Source organism: Lycorma delicatula, chromosome 10 (assembly GCF_047948215.1).
Source record: "Lycorma delicatula isolate Av1 chromosome 10, ASM4794821v1, whole genome shotgun sequence".
Taxonomy (NCBI): Eukaryota; Metazoa; Arthropoda; class Insecta; order Hemiptera; family Fulgoridae; genus Lycorma; species Lycorma delicatula.
The window spans coordinates 28,242,459-28,259,546 of NC_134464.1; the positions used below are offsets into that span (position 1 = coordinate 28,242,459).

A 17,088-nucleotide genomic window follows, 5' to 3' on the forward strand; every position below is an offset into this window, starting at 1 on the left:
TTATTAAAGTAATCTAAAACGAATGATAAAATTGAATAGATTAATGAAATAATGGTATTTTAAGACAATCAAATTCTTCTTGAAAAAACTGCTTCTAATTTATACATCAGATGATGGTAAAAAAATATAATCAAAACACAAAATTTAACACACCTATCAAAAAAAAAAAAAATAAAAAAAATGCAATTGTTGACTGAACAAAAGAAATCTTTAAACATAAAACAATACCAAATTATGGTAATGATTCTAAAGTAAGTTATATTATTGACAAATAAGTACAGAAAATAATTATAGAAATAAATAATTGAAAAAAAAAACAGGTGAGAGAGAACAGACTGAGAGAGAGTAATTTATATAAAAGATAAAAATATCATTAAACATTTTAGAAGAACTGAAAAATAAATTCTACCTTTTAATATAAATGTAAAACAGTAAAACAAAATAAAAACTCATTACTTTTTATTTCACAAAACAAAATTAAATATTCTACACAATCCCCATCATTTGAACATATTCATACCTATGGATTTATGAGATCTGGCAAAAATGTGTTAACTCAATAAATAATCTATAAATTCAGACTCGATGTAAGGAAGATACTATATCCTTATCATTTTCATTACTGAGAGAGTAAACAAAAAAACTTATTTAATCCTCCGAGACATACTTTTTACCATTCTGAAAATCCAAATTACATATTCCAATTTTCTAAATATCGTTGATTCTTCTTCTTTGGTTAGCAACCCACAAATTGGTTTGCAGTAGTTCTCTAGTTCTCAATCTAGTAGTAGTCGTCCTTTATGAGTTGTTAACTGCAATAAAAATCTTCAATCATTTGACCAGTATACTCCAGCCAAGGTCTTTCTCTACAATTTGTACCCTAAACACAATCTTCAACAGTATTTAATAACAAGCAATTGTGCCTTAACACATATCCAATCAAGTTATTTCTTCTCATCCTCACTCATTTGATCCATCAAACATTGGGTTCTCAGATTTTTCTCATAACCTCTTTGTTTTTACTTTTCCCGTCCATGATATCCTCAACATTCTTCAGCAGCACTGTAATTCAAAAGCTTCAAAGCCTCCTTCTTTCTGTCTTACAAAGTGTCCAAGACAATTTCCATACAATTTGATATTTATAAATTGTATACTTCATAAATTATATTTATAAATATTTATACTTTGATATTTCATGTGACATTGTTTTATATGATAAATACATTACACTCATTATAGTGCATGTTTTATTTGAAACAAAGGAAAATATCTGTTTTATTTTAAACGATCCAATATGCTACATGAAAGGAATTGATGTAACCTCTATTGTGCAATAGAGCATTGAAGATTGAACAACATACTGCACATCAACGTAATCACAACTGCAAATGCATAACGAGTAATTTAAATTAAATTTACCTATCACTTACTACTTCTAAATATAAAAATATTTCTTATAAATAAAAATGAGAATGATAATAATTTTAACAATTTATAATTGGTCAGATAATTTAAAATACACCTTATTTTAAGAAGGTAATAGTTTAAAAACAACAGTTTACTCGAGATTTATACAATAAATCTAAAAATATAATATAAATCAATAATTGAAAATGAATACAAAACCTTTTGTGCTTCCCTCCATTCTTGTTCTTTTGATTTTAGTCTTTTTAGAATAACAGGCACAGCTACCACTGGATTCCTCTTTAGTCCCTCGATAATATCTGGTGCCATGTCGCCATAAATTCTATAAAAAACAAAAGATTAATGTAAAGATACAAAATCAAAAATAACTCTTTTTTTATAATAAATTACAACCAATACATGTCCTTTTCCCTCTAAATATTTTTTGAAAAACTACAAAATTATTAATGATTTCTTATTTACAATAAAATCTACAGACTGAAGCTTAATTTTTTCTTGATGAGAATCATTTAATAACATTCTTCTTCACAATATACTATTACTATAATAATAATGTATAAGTTACAATATTGTAAAGGGAGTTGTTCACTCGGTGAGTTAGCTTGATTATTCTATTCAGTAGTTCTTTTAGTAATGATACACACCACAGCTTTTTTTACTAATAGGGAATTACGAATACAAGAAACATCCACTTTAGAAAGAAAATATCATTTTCCTTACGTTTGTAATGTAAAATAAACACCTACAACAAAAACAACTACAATGATTTCTGATTTACTTATACGTTATATTAAGTAAGCTTTTATAAAAGCTGAATCTTACGTGTCCAGTAAGATTTAGTTACTTTGGATGTGCAGTACATAATTCACAGTTTTGGCCTATTTTCATTCCTCTTTTTTATTGGGTAAAGGAAAGGTAAACAATTTTTTAAAAAATACCAACCTTTTATTAAAATCATTAAACCTATTAAAAAATCATTAATGCAAGCAACTGTGACAGTCTTTTCAATGTGTGTAGTAAATTTAATAAGCATTTCTCATTGATGATGATAAACTGGTGAAAAATCAGCCAGAGAATAAAGGGTCAATTGACAACAGGAATTTCTCTCATATAATATTTTCCAACTTACAAAACACAGTGATTAAAAGTATGTGAATGAAATTTGTTATTATTAATGTTTGATGTTGATTGCTTAAGTTTACTATTGATAAAAAATAATATCTTAACTTTAATTAAGCAATTACACACACATATTTAAGCTTTATCTTAAGAGTGGTTTAATTACAGGAAGTTCAAAACAACCATGGTATTTCCTCTTTATAAAATAGTAAAAAATATGAACAAATTATAAATTGACCAATTGGCATGTTAGCATTTTAAATAAAATTCTTGAAAAATGTTTGAAATAAAAATGAGTTAATAATACTTAATGGATAATAATACTTTTCTAATAATTAATCTGAGTTGATAAAGGATAAGACTTAATGATATTCTCTTATTAATCTGTACAGAAATCAATGACTTAATTAACAGTAGTGTTTGTATTCTATTGGGTTGCTTGGGTTTACTTCAATATTATGTAGAAAATAAACTAATTGTTTATGTTAAAATACAGAGTATATAAGGTAATTCTGGCTTTTGAGAAACATTTTTGTCAAAGGAAACAGTTTTAATCAAACAGCTGTTAAGTGACCAGCTTGAGATCAATCATGGTATTATACAAGGAAGTATGAGTACATAAGAACCAGTTTTATTTTTCACTAATATTAATAACTTCAGTAGAATTAAACCAAATAATGGGGTTTTTGTTCTTATATGCTTATAATACTGCTTGATTGATTAACAGTAATACATGTAATGAGGTACTATGCTATGGCTGCACAGGAATTATTCTTGTAAATAGTTGGTTGGTCAAAAATAATGGCACTACACCTGATGAATAAAATATGTGACAATCTCACCAAGATCAACCAATTACTAAAAATTTTGAATTCTATGAATCTTGATATGTATTTGGATTAAATTATGAAATGAACCACTAATATGAAACAGATCTTATATAAAAAATTTTACATTTTTAGTTATTCTAAACTGACATCAATAAACCTTTTTTTTTTTAGGTTTATCAATTTTATAATATAAATAATTATCTTGGGGTATATTAAGATTAAACTGAAGCTTTTATTCTCAGTTATTGCATAAAAGTATGCTAAATAAAAACAGACTGTCCCTAGTTCACAAAATGTTCAAATTATTTCATGTTTTTGAACTTTTAACATGTTTCATGTTTTTAAAATTTCCATTTAATGGCTGCTACTCCTGCATTACTGGTTTGTCATTCATATTCACCCCTTTGCATCAGGTTATCATCTTTAAATTTCGGCAGAATTTTCCTATTTCAATTGACTGTGCCGCATGTGAGGATACCTCTTTGTTTCAACTGAACTTGTAAGTCACAGCTGTTAAAAAACTGTCAAAATATAATTTACGATATTTATTTTCAAGTACATTTGAAAGTCTTAAAATTACTGATGGTGCTAGGTTAAGTGTTCTTCCCTTCTCTGATTTACCAGTGTAGATTTCACTCTTCCAAAACTATCCAGATTTATTTGCTAAGACCAGACCTTGTAACCATGTTTTATTGACTTCTTGGGAAGGTATTGTTTCAGCAAACTATGACCTTTAAATTTTATCACCGATAGCTACAATTTCTGAAAGGTGGAAGGAAGACTTCTTGAAATTAGTAGATACTTCGGTCAGGAATGGCCTCAACTTATATATTTTATCATATGAACTATCTGATCTTATGGAATTTGACTGTTGTCATCAAGATGAATATTGCCAAATAACCAACCAAAGCTATTAACAGGCATCAGCTGACTTGTGTATGATTCTTCATGCATCTCTAAATCCGATGACCAATAATCTCTATAACTCAGGAGAGGTTTGATACCCATAAGAATATTCATACCTATAAAAATTGTAATCTAGCTTTTGAAGTCTATTTTAAATTACTGAATTTCCTTTATGCAGAGATTTTTGAAATGCATATAAGTAATTTGATACAATATGTTTGTAATCACTTTTTCAGTAATAAACAAGGAAAATAATTCTATTGGTTCGGGTGTTTCATTTACAGCAGCAATGCTTGGATCTGGTTCAATAAAACTATCAAAAGAAGGCACAGGGTCTGACATCCATGTATTTCCCACCTGGTTAACAATTTGCTTACTTACGGTTTTTTTTACAAAAAGAATCCTGGATGTCAATATTTGCTTGTATAATTGCTATATTCAGTAGGTTGTTGATATCCAGTAAGAGATGGCCCATGTAAAACTGAACTGCATATAGTCAATATAATAGAAGATGTATACTACTGATCATTTGTGGAAGTGTTCACAGTTTACACTTGGAGCAGATATCGGTAAAATATTGTGTAATTCATCCACATCTTCATCTGCAGTTTTTTCCCCCGACTTAAAATCTGATTTGTTGTCGTAATCATCTTTAATGTTACTTATGGAGTTTGTATCTGAAAGTATATCATTGTTCAAATCTTCGTAGATTTGTTCTACAGTTAGTTTTACAACGTAGATAGTAAACTATCTACGTTGTTTACTCATTGCGAAACACCTAACTAAACTTTCACAGCACTATGGTCCAAAATTTGAACTCTCACTTATACAGTTAGAACAAAAAAAGGCAAGTACTTTTCAAGTATCTGATGTACACCAGTAAAATGATAAAAAACTGAACTTTAATATTAATATAATTTCAACTGTAACAGACTAAATAAATTTTACTAAACTATACCAACACATGCAACATTGTTGTAACACAACACAACTGATATACATACATTCTATCAGGTTGTTTACATCGAGCAGACAAGGCAAACAGAGGTGCCAGGCACGGCATGTACATTGGTTTAAAAATATCATATAATGTGCAGTACAAAGTGGTTCATAAACTAAATCAACGTGTCAAAACAGTATTTATGAATAAAAAAGTGGTTTATATTTTAACCACTATGCAAGTTACAGCTGAAAAATGGCGGTCTATTATTTGAACCGCACGCTAGAAAGAGTTAAATGAGTAATAAACAAACGAGTTTTAAACAAAACTTATACAGAATTTGATTCTGAGTATAAGTGTGTGTGTGTAATAAAGTTCACAGAAACTAAATAAAATTCATGAGATGATTTATTGACAGTCAGTTTAATTGAAGGCATGCCAACACTCATTTGAGCAGTCCTATCTTACACAAGAGCAAATCCAATAATCACTAATCGGCATGATATAACATGACTAATATAATTATTATATGTTTTTAAACCAATTTTTACGCTGATTTCAGAAATGTTATCAGTTTTTGTCTACCACGTATAGTTTTTTTCACAATTTGATTATATTTATTTCTAAGGCAACGGCAGTTAAGGGAAATTGTTAGAGGGATATTTTTCTGTAAACAGGTATGTTGGCACCACTTCTGCTCTACTTGTCGTTTGTATACCTCTTAAGGGATTGATGTGATAGCAAAGTGTGGATATTTTTGGAGTTATTGTTCAATTAGCCTATTTTGAGTGGAATTACAGACAGACTGTTCTTCCATTTTTACTGGTGTCTTTTATATTTTAAATAATGTCTACACATAAGTGCAATAACAACTCCTCTTTGCTATTTTTTGTTGCATTTGTGAAAATTAAAAATGTGGTGCTTAAACAAACGACATAATAGACTTTGTGAAAAAAGCTTATTGTGCTTACTTCAAAGTGAAACTTGGGAGACCATGGCAAACCACGGGCACCAAAAAAGGTTTGCCGGTATTGTGTAGAAAGATTGAGGTTATGGACTAAAGGTAAGAAGAAATCATATACGCCATTTGCCATTCCTAAGGTGTGGAGAAAGCCTAAAGACCACCTTCACAACTGTTACTTTTTTTTGTTTAGTTGATGTTATGGGCTGCAATTCACAAAATAAAAAACAAATTGTGTATCCAAACATTCCTTCACCTATTAGGCCGATTGCACATGGAGAAGACCCTTACTCTTTTCCTCCAGCTGATTTAGAGAACAAAGCTGAAGATTATGTTGATAGTAAAATATCCCAGTCGAATCTGATGAATACAAACCTGATGAAGACATTACCCCCAAAAACTATTTTCTCCAGTTGAACTTAACAATCTGATATGAGATTTGAATTTACCTAAGACACTCACAGACTTACTAGGGTCCCAACTTAAAAAATAAGAATCTTTTAGTACCAGGTACACATCTTTCATGGTACAGACACAGAGAAAAAGAACTAATTCCTTTTTTCTTATATAACGGTTTCTTGTTTACTGCAGTGACATTAACAAGTTAATGCTGTTCTATGAAACTGAACATGATCCTGCTCAATGGAGGCCCTTTTTGTTAACTCATTGAAAAGAAGTCTTAAAAGCTTATTACTTCATAATGGAAACACCTATGTATCAGTCCCTGTGACTTACTCAGTTAAAATGAAAGGAACATTTCAAAATATGAAGATACTGCTAGAAAATATTCAATATGAAAAACACAATCGTTTAATCTACGGTGACTTCAAAGTAATAAGAATACTATTAGGTGAACAAGGTGGATACACAAAGATGCCTTGATTTTTAAGCAAATGGGATAGTTGGGCAAAGCAAAGACATTGTAACGTGAGAGATTGGCCAGAGAGAAAGCAATTAGTACCTGGTATCAAGAATATTTTGTATAAACCATTTGTAGATCGCAACAAAGTGTTACTTCCACCATTACACATAAAACTGGGCTTAATGAAGTAGTTTGTAATAGCTCTATAACAAGATGGGACCTGCTTTCAATACCTATCAATGAAATTTCCTTTCATCACACAAGAGAAATTGAAAGTTGGAATTTCTGTTAGACCTCAAATCCGCAAATTGATGAAGGATAAAGATTTTCAGAATATGATGAATGGGAGAGAAAAAGATGCTTAAGATTTCCTTTAGATCTGTTGCTGCGAATTTTCTGAGGAATAAAAAAGAAAGATCCCAATTATAAGGAAATTGTTGATGCTGGAAAACTTCAAGAAACTTGGTTGTAGAATAAGTGTTAAAATTCACTTTATGCACTCACACATTAACTACTTTCCAGAAAATCTTAGGCATTTTAGTGAAGATCAAGGTGAATAGTTTCACCAAGATATAAGGGAGATGGAAAAGCAATATCAATGAAAATGGAATGAAACAATGATGACCACCTATTGCTGGATGTTACATAGGGCCAGTACAGAGAAAGCAGAAGGAAGGAAATCACTTAATAGAAAACTGTAAATTAATGAACCTTTTTTTTGTTTTACTGTTCTCAAAATAATAAGACTTTTTTAATAACATTTATCAATAAACTTTAGTAACAATAGTTGTAAGGAAAATATCTCTATGTATAATAATGTTTAAATGTACTACTTATTTTACCAATTAAAATGATCACAAAAATAATCCTCTAGTTAAATAAAATCCTGACATGATAGGTAAAAATGAATATTATTTTTGAAATTAGCATTAAAAATAGATGTAAGAACACATGTTTTTAAAAAATCATTTCACAAAAAATTTCAAAATGCAGACTGTTGATAATTTAATCTCATTCTTGAACGAAAGTAATTTGATATAAAAATTTATGGCCTACTGAAAAAAATTGCTTTCTGTAAAACTGAACTTTCATTATACTTCAATAGATTAGAAAATATCACAAATAAAAAAAAAAAATACACAATAAAAAATTTTTTATAAATATTAAAAATTTGTGGCGAAGAGTTTGTTGACACTGATTATAAGACAGTAGTGAAAATAATACATCTAGATGTTAGGGAAAGTGTAAAATAATGGCTAAGATAGTTTTTTGTTGTTTAAGTTTTTGGCTCTTTATTTGCACACTTCAAACTAATAATATTTTTCTGATAACAATGTTATTTTTCTTCATTTTCATGAAAAATGTTAAATAGTTTTACTTCACTTATCTCTTTTCTTCTTTTTAATTACTACTACTCTGCTGAACTCCATTGTCAATCTTTCATCTCCAGGTCCTGGGTTCAAATCCCAGACAGGAATAGTATTTTTCATACAAAATTTAAAAAAAGTTTGCACAAAAAAAGAACTATTTTTTATAAATTAAATGAATAAACACAACTACTTTTATAGCTATCTTGAATTACCAGCAATTATACATTCCTAAAATTATAATTATTACAATCACACTAAAAGGAAACCAATTAATAATAAACACTAACCTCCATAAAGCCCTTTGATGAATAGTTGGAGACTGCCCGCCTAGGCAGTTATCCAATCTGTAAGTTGCAGCTTCATTAGGTCGAAGTCTACGTAATCTTTTCTGAATTCCTTCCAAAACTCTAATTGTAGCAGCATTTGCTTCAATTACGATATCCAACTGGAAAACAAAAAAAAAAAATAAAATTATTGACAATTACATTTTTTTATTAATTTAATGCTTTTCTACCAAACAAAACATTTAACAAAATAAACTTAAGTTATTTGAACTTTTTTTTACTGTTTAAAGATTTATCTGTATAAATTTTTCAGATGGAGAAAGGTTTGAAATAGGAAGATAAAAACTAAAATCAATGAAATACACTGAAAAAATTAATGGAACGGAACTGGTATTAATAGTTTTCTGTAAAATTAAAAAATACAAGTTATAATAATATTTGCTATAAAAATGAAGAAAAAACATGGAATTTAAGATAAAACTTAGATCCACCTTTTTTTAGAGAAGGTTTAATCAAATAGGAAGAAAGTTTTGTTAATATATGGCTGGAGGGAAAAACTATGGAGTACATACAAGTAATTCAACTATTATGAAAGTTTGGTGAGTAGGAATGTAAGCTGCATGAAAAATGAGTAGACTATTAGAAACAGAACAGTAAAGGGAGGTTTTGGAAGTGTTAATCTAGAACTAATTGATAGAATTAAATATTTCATTTTTGTGATGTACTGAATTTGTAAAATATGAGTATAAATTTGAAAAAGTAAAAGTCTTAAAAAACAAAACAGAAAAGAAAATGTGAAAAACTGACAGAAACAATGAGAAGATTAAGGTGTTAAGGAAGAAGAGAAAGAGGCGGAACAAAAGAAAAATTAAGGAAGATATTCAAACCAAGAAATACAAATAAGTCATAAACAAACATTTAAAAAGGGGAATAGCTTACTTTGATTGTAATGTACATTCTATAAAAAATGCTAACAAAAAAAAATGCAAATACAATAAATGATATTACTATTGTCAAAGTGAGTATATTTACAATAACGATACTTTATTGTAACATAGTCGTCATACTATTATATTGAAATTATAAGTTAAGTACCTCAAACCGTTCATCTTCAACACGATACATGAATTGTTCATATTGTGCTTTCTTGGCTGTATTAAAAGTTGTATCCTCTGATTTATTAGGGCACAAAACAAACTTATCATTTAAGACTTCTTGGCATAGCGGAGTTCTTCCAAAGCAATGAAGTCGGTAACAATTTTCTGGAAGCTCACAATAACTTACACCAACACGTTTACAAGTAGAATAATCTACATAGAAAGAAAGAAATTAAAAAATTATCAGATTAAAAATATTATTAAAAAACCAAGATAATGTATTTGTGAAATAATATGATATAATGTTCATTTATGAAATAAAATAATTCATTAAACTCACTATTTTTTTTTTAGAAGGAAAACTAAATTATTATATTACAAAAAAAAACAAAAACAAAACAATTTTGAGTGTATTCCATATTCCTCTAAGATAACTAGGTACAGAACATCAGCCGTGCATTACATTTTTCTAAAGGATTGAAAATGACAGCTTACTCATAATAGATGACATAGCAAACTAGAAATCAGGGATATCCCATTTTCTTCTTCTGGCTCTTTTAACGAAATTCAATGGTAGGGCAGTAGTTTAATGTCTTCCATTTTATCCTAACCTTCTTCAAAAACCTATTTATTAATATCACTTAGCCTATTAGATCTTTAATCATTATATTAAACTCCTGCATTCTTGCCCTACTCAAAATCTCTCCTCTCATGCATAAAGGAAATATAACAAGATCTTAACCTTACCCTTAAGGCAATAATAAACATTACCTAAGACAATAATTCCATGTTTTATTGTCTATTTTTTATCTTACTGTTCCTTCTTCACGTGGTTATTCACATTTAAATCCTAAGTGAAGATCGGTATTATGATCGGTACCTTCTTATACTTTTTCAGCCATATTAACATCCAATAATATTCAACTTACACTTTGGTAAACGCCATCTGCACTTTTAATTATCCTTTGTATTTCCTGCTACTACCCCAGATCCAAATACTTTGTGTTTTCATATCATTAACTTACAATTTTACCTTTCTATTACCATCCTTTTCCTCCTTAGTGCTTTAATTTACTCAAAACTTATTACCTGTGCCTCAATTCTTTCATTACACAATCCCTACTCTGTTACATTCTTTCCTCATTCTAAGATCGTATAAACACATCATCAGCAAATATGCCTGCATTAATCTACCTTTACTTCACTTCAGTCCACTTCATCCAGAATCGATGAAGTGGACTGGAAGTGAAGTATGCCTGCACTTTTAAAACTGCACTGCAGTTTTTACCTCATCCCATTCCATTGACCTAACATCCATCCAGTTTCAAGCAGTTTTCACAGTTTCTAAAGAATACATCTATTCTAAAGAAAAGAATCTAACCTTCTAACTTACTTTTTCATTCTGCCAGTCTCCTTCGAAATCTATAGCAGGCTTTTGTTATGTTAATCAATGTTATTACAAAGTCTTTACTGAATTTCCATCTCTTTTCCATTAACTATCTAATGATAAAAAAAAAAACAGTAGATTTTTTTCCCATAAAAACCTTGTTTTCATATCATGCTTGATATCTTTTCCAATTTTGTCTCTAATTCATCCTTCCAATATAATCTCAAAAATTGTTGAAAATGAGCAATGTTCTCTTCAACTCTCACATCTCTATTTTATTCTACTTTTTAAAAAAAATATTGAGATAATTATTTCCTTTCATTTTATTTCCTTTTCCACAATCTTCTGGCATTTTCCTTTCTCTATATAATGTACTTACCATTTTGATGTTAACTTCATTGTTTACAAGTACAGTTAACTACCTAGTAATTGGATGACAGCATGTTATTATATGAAAAAGTAAATTATAATATGTTCTGTGATATTGTGATATTAAGTTCTGTTCTGTGATATAAGAGTATATTATTTTGCACAATTTCATTAATTAAATTTATTTTTTGTTAAGGATTTATGTCTATAATATTATTACTCCTAATAATGAAAATAATTTTGCAATCTGTTTTAATACAATAATGTTGCTCAGTATAAAAATAAATGTTCTGGACAAAAAATGTTTAAATGAAATGCTATAATCAAAATGAGATTTGGATTTTTGAAATCCCATAACAGAAAAATTTTACTGATCTGTTAGTTATCATACTCACATTATTGTAGCTGATTTTGCACGATTACAAATGCAAAATGGCATAGCCATTTTGAAGAATTAGCATTTTATATCATATATATATATATATATATACTAGGAAACAAAAAATTAGCTTCCTAGTCTTTTTTTATAATCAAATCCACAATTACACATCAACAAGCAAACATACCGAAGTATGGCATCTCTAGAAATTAGCAAAAATTATTAATATGTTCACCAGAGATTCAATATACCTAACATAATGACTGGCTGTGTAATGAACATCTTTATTTTCAGTGGAAAAAAATCATAATCCTCTTGTATTTCATATACATTATGTACATCACAGCTAATATGAGAGAAGTTATAAAAAAAATTAATGTACAACTCTGTAATCAAACATGGAGACGTTCACTTAACAATGTTCAGTATATATTATATAAAAGTAATTTTTCATCATCTAAGTTGTAGCAACTTAAAGTAAGATTGATTTTTACCATTAACACAATAAATAAACGATAGTTGTCATTGGATGTAAGCATATAGTTAATCGAGTAAAATAAATAACTTCAAGAAGAAAACTGACCAATATCATGAAATATACAGTCACCAATAGGAAGCTGGAGTCTGGAATTAATATTTTCATTTGTAATGCCACATTTACATTTTTCATTTGATTTTGGTGCTGCTACTCCGACTGCTTCAGAATTACAAGTATGATCACTGATACCTAACATTTTTTTAAAAAATGCAAACAATTCAGGAAATGGTGTCAAAAATGGAGCGATTAATAAAACAAGTTCTTCTTTAGTAACAATCTCCTCATTAAACAGTACAATGCATCTTAAAAAATTTTCATACACCTCTTCATTACCCAGCGCTCTGTAAACCTAGAGAATTATTTTTTTATTAGATACAATTTAAAGATAAATATTTAAAAAATAGACAATACTTGTGAAAAACTGAGTTTAAAACAGAAACCTTCAACAGATCCTAATCAGTAGGGTCAATCAATGGTTCATGTCATCAATGGTTAAAAAAGAACACCCACAGGAAATTATCACATTATGATTTCGGTCAAAACATTAAACATAGCATCAAAAGTCTGATTCTTCTTTCTAACAGCACAATAAGACAATTTTATAGTCCATGTCTCGGAACCTCTTTTCTTTATATCACCAGAAACTTACTTCCATAAAAATCGCAAACTTCTTATTAGTAAAAATCCTGAAATTATAAGAGATTTACTTACATTTATCATTTTAAATTTCCTTTATAATTAAAATAAAATTATCAAAATGAAAAGTTTTTTTTTATAAATATGGTATAAACAGCATTAATGTTGAAAGAACATGTGTTTAAAAAGTTATGATCTCTATTTGCAGATAATTTAGGGGCAGCTAAGTTAATTACAGACATATAATGTCTGTATGTACATTTAGGAATGTAAAAAGTTCCATGATCAATGTAAGTACAGTATGATTTCATATAACAATATAGACACCAGTTGGATTGAGCCATAATAATTATGTTAACAATACAAGTTAAGAAATAAATTGTTATAACTGTTAAAAACCTAATACAATGTAAATAATTTAAATATATAATTTTAATAAATTCCTGGTTGAGTTGTTTTGAAATCAATCAATAACTAACTGGTAATTTTCATTACAAGAGCTTAAACTGAATCGACTATTAATAAATAAATACTACTAAAAATAACTGAAATGGTAATAAATACAATTTAGAGGAAATGGAACTGTGATAGTAAATTTAAAAACAAAATGGTTGAGTTATACTGACATCAGATGTTTAGTGCTGCTATCTAAAGGGTAAAAATAGAGATTAAATATTATTAAAATAGTTATCTGTCATTTGAAAATAAGATTAAGTTCATATTTATTAAAATTTATAAAATCTTTATTGTAAAATTAAAAAAAAAAAATATTTAGAATTAATATACTCATCGAAATCATCATTATTTTTAACTCAACATAAAGTAAATGATTATGGTCCTTGGATGAAGCTGTACATGCAAAGCTATGATTTTTTAATGGTTGAAGTCTATATACAACAAAATATGAGGATCATTTGAGAAGTTCTCAGATTGACACAGAAATGATGCACGAGTATGATCAAATGACTATGATATCTGTCAAATACGATCTCCTAGATGCCTCGCTGTGATGTTTTAAAAAGGTGCGTTTAGTTACTTGTTTGTGGCAATCAAGTAAAACAAACAAGAGTTGGCATTTTCTGAAAATGGATAAAATTAAAGTTCAAGCTGATGTAAAAGTACTTTTTTAAAAAAAAGATTTACCCAGACCAGACATATGAAAAGAGTTATATTCCACTTTAACAAATTCTTACTTTTTGTTTTTGACAGTAAAAATTGGGCTGCTGAATTCAAACTTGGTTGTATATCCATTCAAGATGAAGCTCATAATTCTCAAAACCATTACAATTGCTGAAATCGTCAAAAGATTTCTCATGCATATTAAATGATCGCCAACTGAAAGTACTTGAGCTTGCTGACACTGCAAACATCTCAATAGACAGTGTCCACTACATTTGTTAACAATCAACCAAAAATGGATTTGAAATGTGGCAGTGAGAGAATTTTTATAGAAGGGCAGAGCAAGGCTTGGATTCAAGATCAATGTTATTTGTGATTGACACTTACAAACTTTACAAGCACTTTTCTGTAAACCACTTTTTCTGAACTGGTGGAAGTTCTCAACACCTACCAAATTATCTGACTGGCATGGTTCTGGCTTAAAATGTTCAGAAACATTGTTTACATATTATAGAATACAAAAAAAAACAACAATATTTTTAAGAAAAAAAAGAAAACAAAATTTTAAGTACCCATAATTCAGTCAAACATTAATTTTTTAATTTCATTTTAGTTTAACATGCTGATGTTTATTGATTATAAAACTCAATTTTTTAAATTTCATATAATTCCTTTTGTAATTACCCATTCTACCTTTTACCACTATGTTTAGTGATATTCTAGACTTTGGCCAGCTCTCCTTACCTTTGAATCAATTAAAAAACTTGGTAATCTGTTTTTTACTTAATAAATAAATATGTAATTATTAAGTGATATTTGTGATATACATAAGGATTTTTATTAATCTATTTCTATTTATGATTTTTTTTATTATATTTGTTTTTAACATCACCAATTTTTTAGGCCTACAAGGTGCAAACCCCCTCTTGTAAACCCCCTTAAAAATACCTACATGAAATTCCTAAAACTTTATTGCATACTTGTTTTACAAAATCAATGACAGTATAAGTATATTCATTAAAATAAAATCAATCTGCTAAAAAAAAAAAAAAGGATAATATATTCTATTTTAATTTAATTATTCTGATTATAAAGTATTTAAAAACTGAAATTCATTACCAACCTTATCAAAGAAAGCATATTCTTTAAGAGTACCAAAATCTGCAATAAAAGAATTACTTTTTAAGCTCATTTTATCTTTTCTACCCTTTTTGGTTGCAGCACATGGTAAATGATTCCTGCAAGATGAATATTTAAAATTTCTTTCAACTGATCCATGAGCCCTTTTTAAATCACCATTGACTAAACAAAACAGAAATGTAAAAAAATATCAATCCTGCATAATTTTCAATTTTTTTTAAATATATTATAATATTCTTTTCTAGATTACAGAATTTATTTAACATATCTTAATAAAAATAAAGATATAAATCACACAAGTAAATTATTATTTTTAAAACTATTTTCATGATAAAAAAAAATGTGTAGATTGCTGCTGTATCAGATGAGACTTGTGAAATCCTAAGTCTTGAGGAATAATATGTTGAGTTGTATCTCTAGTTTACAGTTTTTACTGATTCTAGACAACACTGAAATTCTGAATTTAATGTTTTTTTTTTTTTTTTTTTATGGATGTAATATAATCTCAATTTAATGCACGCAGAAAGAGAAAGATAATGAGAAATCACTACAAGAAAACCTATGGTAACTGGTGACCATAAAAACAGAATGATCTGCAAAACAAACTGATAAAGACCGTATGTATTACATTAACTTATAAGTTCTCATATAGTCAGGTTTACATCACAACACCTCTTGCTTTACATGATATGCAAATGATAATTATTTAAAAACTACTTTTTTACTACTTTTTACTGCATAATAATTATTAATATTACCATAATTATGACTTGAATGACAGCAATGATGTGACTGTTGACAAGTTTCCTTTGAATCTGGATCATCAGTAATATTACTGGTGCAATTATCATCTGATTTTAATTCTGCAAGTGATCTACTAGATGTTACAGGATTAGAGATCTAAAAATACAATAAACAAAAAACAACATTAAACAATTGTAGAAATTATTTGGTAAATAATTTTAAAGTATTAACTTTTCAGCCTAGTAACTTTTTCAAACAATTCATTTTCCTGAAGGTACAATACATGAGCAGGATGTTTGTCCCTTGCCAACAGCTGTGTACTAGTCATGGAAATACATGTGTTGTCTGCTCATATTCATTTCTTTTTACTTTCAATGTTTTATATGTCATTAAAAAATGATATAAATTTATTAACGCCACATATTAATTTATATGTATTCTACTTTTTGTCCTTGTTTTTATTTCATTTATTTTACTTTAACTACAAATAAATACTAATAGCATAAAAATATTTATTGTAACTTACTATAATGGAGAGAATGTTTCTATAAAGGTGTTGCTAAATCTTTGTCGCTGAAATCGTCTTTACTTGTATAAAAAACTGTCTTTATTGTAAATTTCTTGTAAATTGATAACAAATACATCGTCAACTACAAAAATGTTCTTTCTCAAAATATTCACCTTCTAGTTTTTTCACATTCTCACATATTGGTGCCATTATCACAAACTCTGTTATATTAGAAATTCTTTCTTTACATAGCAAAATTGCAGCATTTAACTTGAACGTGATGTTTCTCTGGATCACATATCCTTTTACGTTCACCCGTATCATTTCAATGGGATTTAGATGTGGATGGTATGGGGGCAGGCAAATGGCTGTGTGACCATCATCTACCAGAAGGCGATCTAAAATATACGTCTTATGGCTTCATTTCTGGAGCTTAACTAGTTTTTTGTAAAGTCCCAGTCTAAGCATTTTGCT

The 17,088-nt window shown here is 28.3% G+C and overlaps 1 protein-coding gene across 5 annotated transcripts in view; it reads right to left on the reverse strand.

Annotated features, from left to right (window-relative positions):
• The window catches only part of LOC142331378 (paired amphipathic helix protein Sin3a-like), a 44,326-nt gene that overhangs the window by 5,889 nt on the left and 21,349 nt on the right, over nucleotides 1–17,088 (reverse strand). For all 5 annotated transcript variants that reach the window (XM_075377254.1, XM_075377255.1, XM_075377252.1 and 2 more), the window contains 6 exons: nucleotides 16,121–16,262; nucleotides 15,346–15,524; nucleotides 12,513–12,816; nucleotides 9,793–10,007; nucleotides 8,701–8,858; nucleotides 1,627–1,747 (listed from right to left, as the gene is read on the reverse strand). In XM_075377254.1, coding sequence (XP_075233369.1) covers nucleotides 1,627–1,747; nucleotides 8,701–8,858; nucleotides 9,793–10,007; nucleotides 12,513–12,816; nucleotides 15,346–15,524; nucleotides 16,121–16,262 — 1,119 coding nt within the window. The remainder of the gene's footprint in view (nucleotides 1–1,626; nucleotides 1,748–8,700; nucleotides 8,859–9,792; nucleotides 10,008–12,512; nucleotides 12,817–15,345; nucleotides 15,525–16,120; nucleotides 16,263–17,088) is intronic.